We start from the raw sequence: 1,110 nt of genomic DNA on the forward strand, positions 1-1,110 counted from the left end.
AGCTACTAGGGAAAATTAACTCTATCCCTGCTGAAACCAGGACAGATTGGTAATAAGTAACTATACAATGACCTACTGGATTAAAGTTTATGAAGATAAAGTGCCAGTTAAAAGGTGTTGTGAGAGGCAATATATTTGAGGTGGCAAAACTTCCTTTCTGTGTTGTAGCAGCTTTTTCCTGGCTTGCACAGTCTATATACTCCCTTTCTTATTCATCACACAGTCCAAAAGTCTGAGCTAGTCTGAAACACCCACAGCTAAATTCTAGTTTTCACTTGACTGAAATGGCAGAGTTGGATTTTCACTTTCAACACTCTCTGTGATGTTTTGTCCCTGTCTCTGCTGCAACACAGCATCAAAATCAGACTCTGCAGAGCTACTATTTATATTGTTGTTATTTATTCTTACTCGTCCTGCCTAATTATACACATAGGGAAGGAAGCCTTTACCTTGACTTTCCTTTCCCTGGTAATTTCATACATTCAGTTGGGTGGGTGAGCTCTTTCTCTTCTGAAGGACTGAGGTTTGTCCCTCAGGTTGTAACTGCTTCCAGGGCAGCACAGAATCAAGCTGACCCATGTTCTCGTCTAGACTATACCGTACTAGGCTATACTGTACTCACTTCACTATAAAAGTGAGTAACGGGACTCTTCATCTTAATTGTAAAATCATTCCAATTTTTCAAATATTCCAGCATAAACACCAGCAAGAAGTCTAAGAGTTTTCTAAGAGGCATTTTGTTTCTTTTGATTATATTCTTTAGGAGGGACTGCGAACATTGTGCGTTGCATATAAAAAGCTCACAGCAGAAGAATATAGCAATGCACAGAAGCTGCTTCAGAATGCAAAGTTGGCCCTCCAGGACCGGGAAAAGAAATTGGCAGAAGTGTATGAGAAGATAGAAAGAGATTTTATTTTACTCGGTGCTACAGCTGTTGAAGATCGGTTAGTACATTTCTACTATGTTTATGTGATGTTATCAAAGTATCATAGAATCATTAAGGTTGGAAAAGACCTCTAAGATCATCGAGTCCAACCGTCAACCCAACACCACCATGCCCACTAAACCATGTCCCTAAGTGCCTCATCTACTCGTCTTTTAAATACCTC

General features: G+C 39.7%; 1 protein-coding gene across 1 annotated transcript in view; it reads left to right on the forward strand.

Annotated features, from left to right (window-relative positions):
• Positions 1 to 1,110, forward strand: part of ATP11A (ATPase phospholipid transporting 11A) — a 121,595-nt gene that overhangs the window by 91,771 nt on the left and 28,714 nt on the right. Inside the window, exon 18 of the mRNA XM_009276143.2 lies at positions 764 to 945. Coding sequence (XP_009274418.1) covers positions 764 to 945 — 182 coding nt within the window. The remainder of the gene's footprint in view (positions 1 to 763; positions 946 to 1,110) is intronic.

This window comes from Aptenodytes forsteri, unplaced genomic scaffold (assembly GCF_000699145.1).
Source record: "Aptenodytes forsteri isolate BGI_AS27 unplaced genomic scaffold, ASM69914v1 Scaffold96, whole genome shotgun sequence".
In the NCBI taxonomy this organism is placed as follows: Eukaryota; Metazoa; Chordata; class Aves; order Sphenisciformes; family Spheniscidae; genus Aptenodytes; species Aptenodytes forsteri.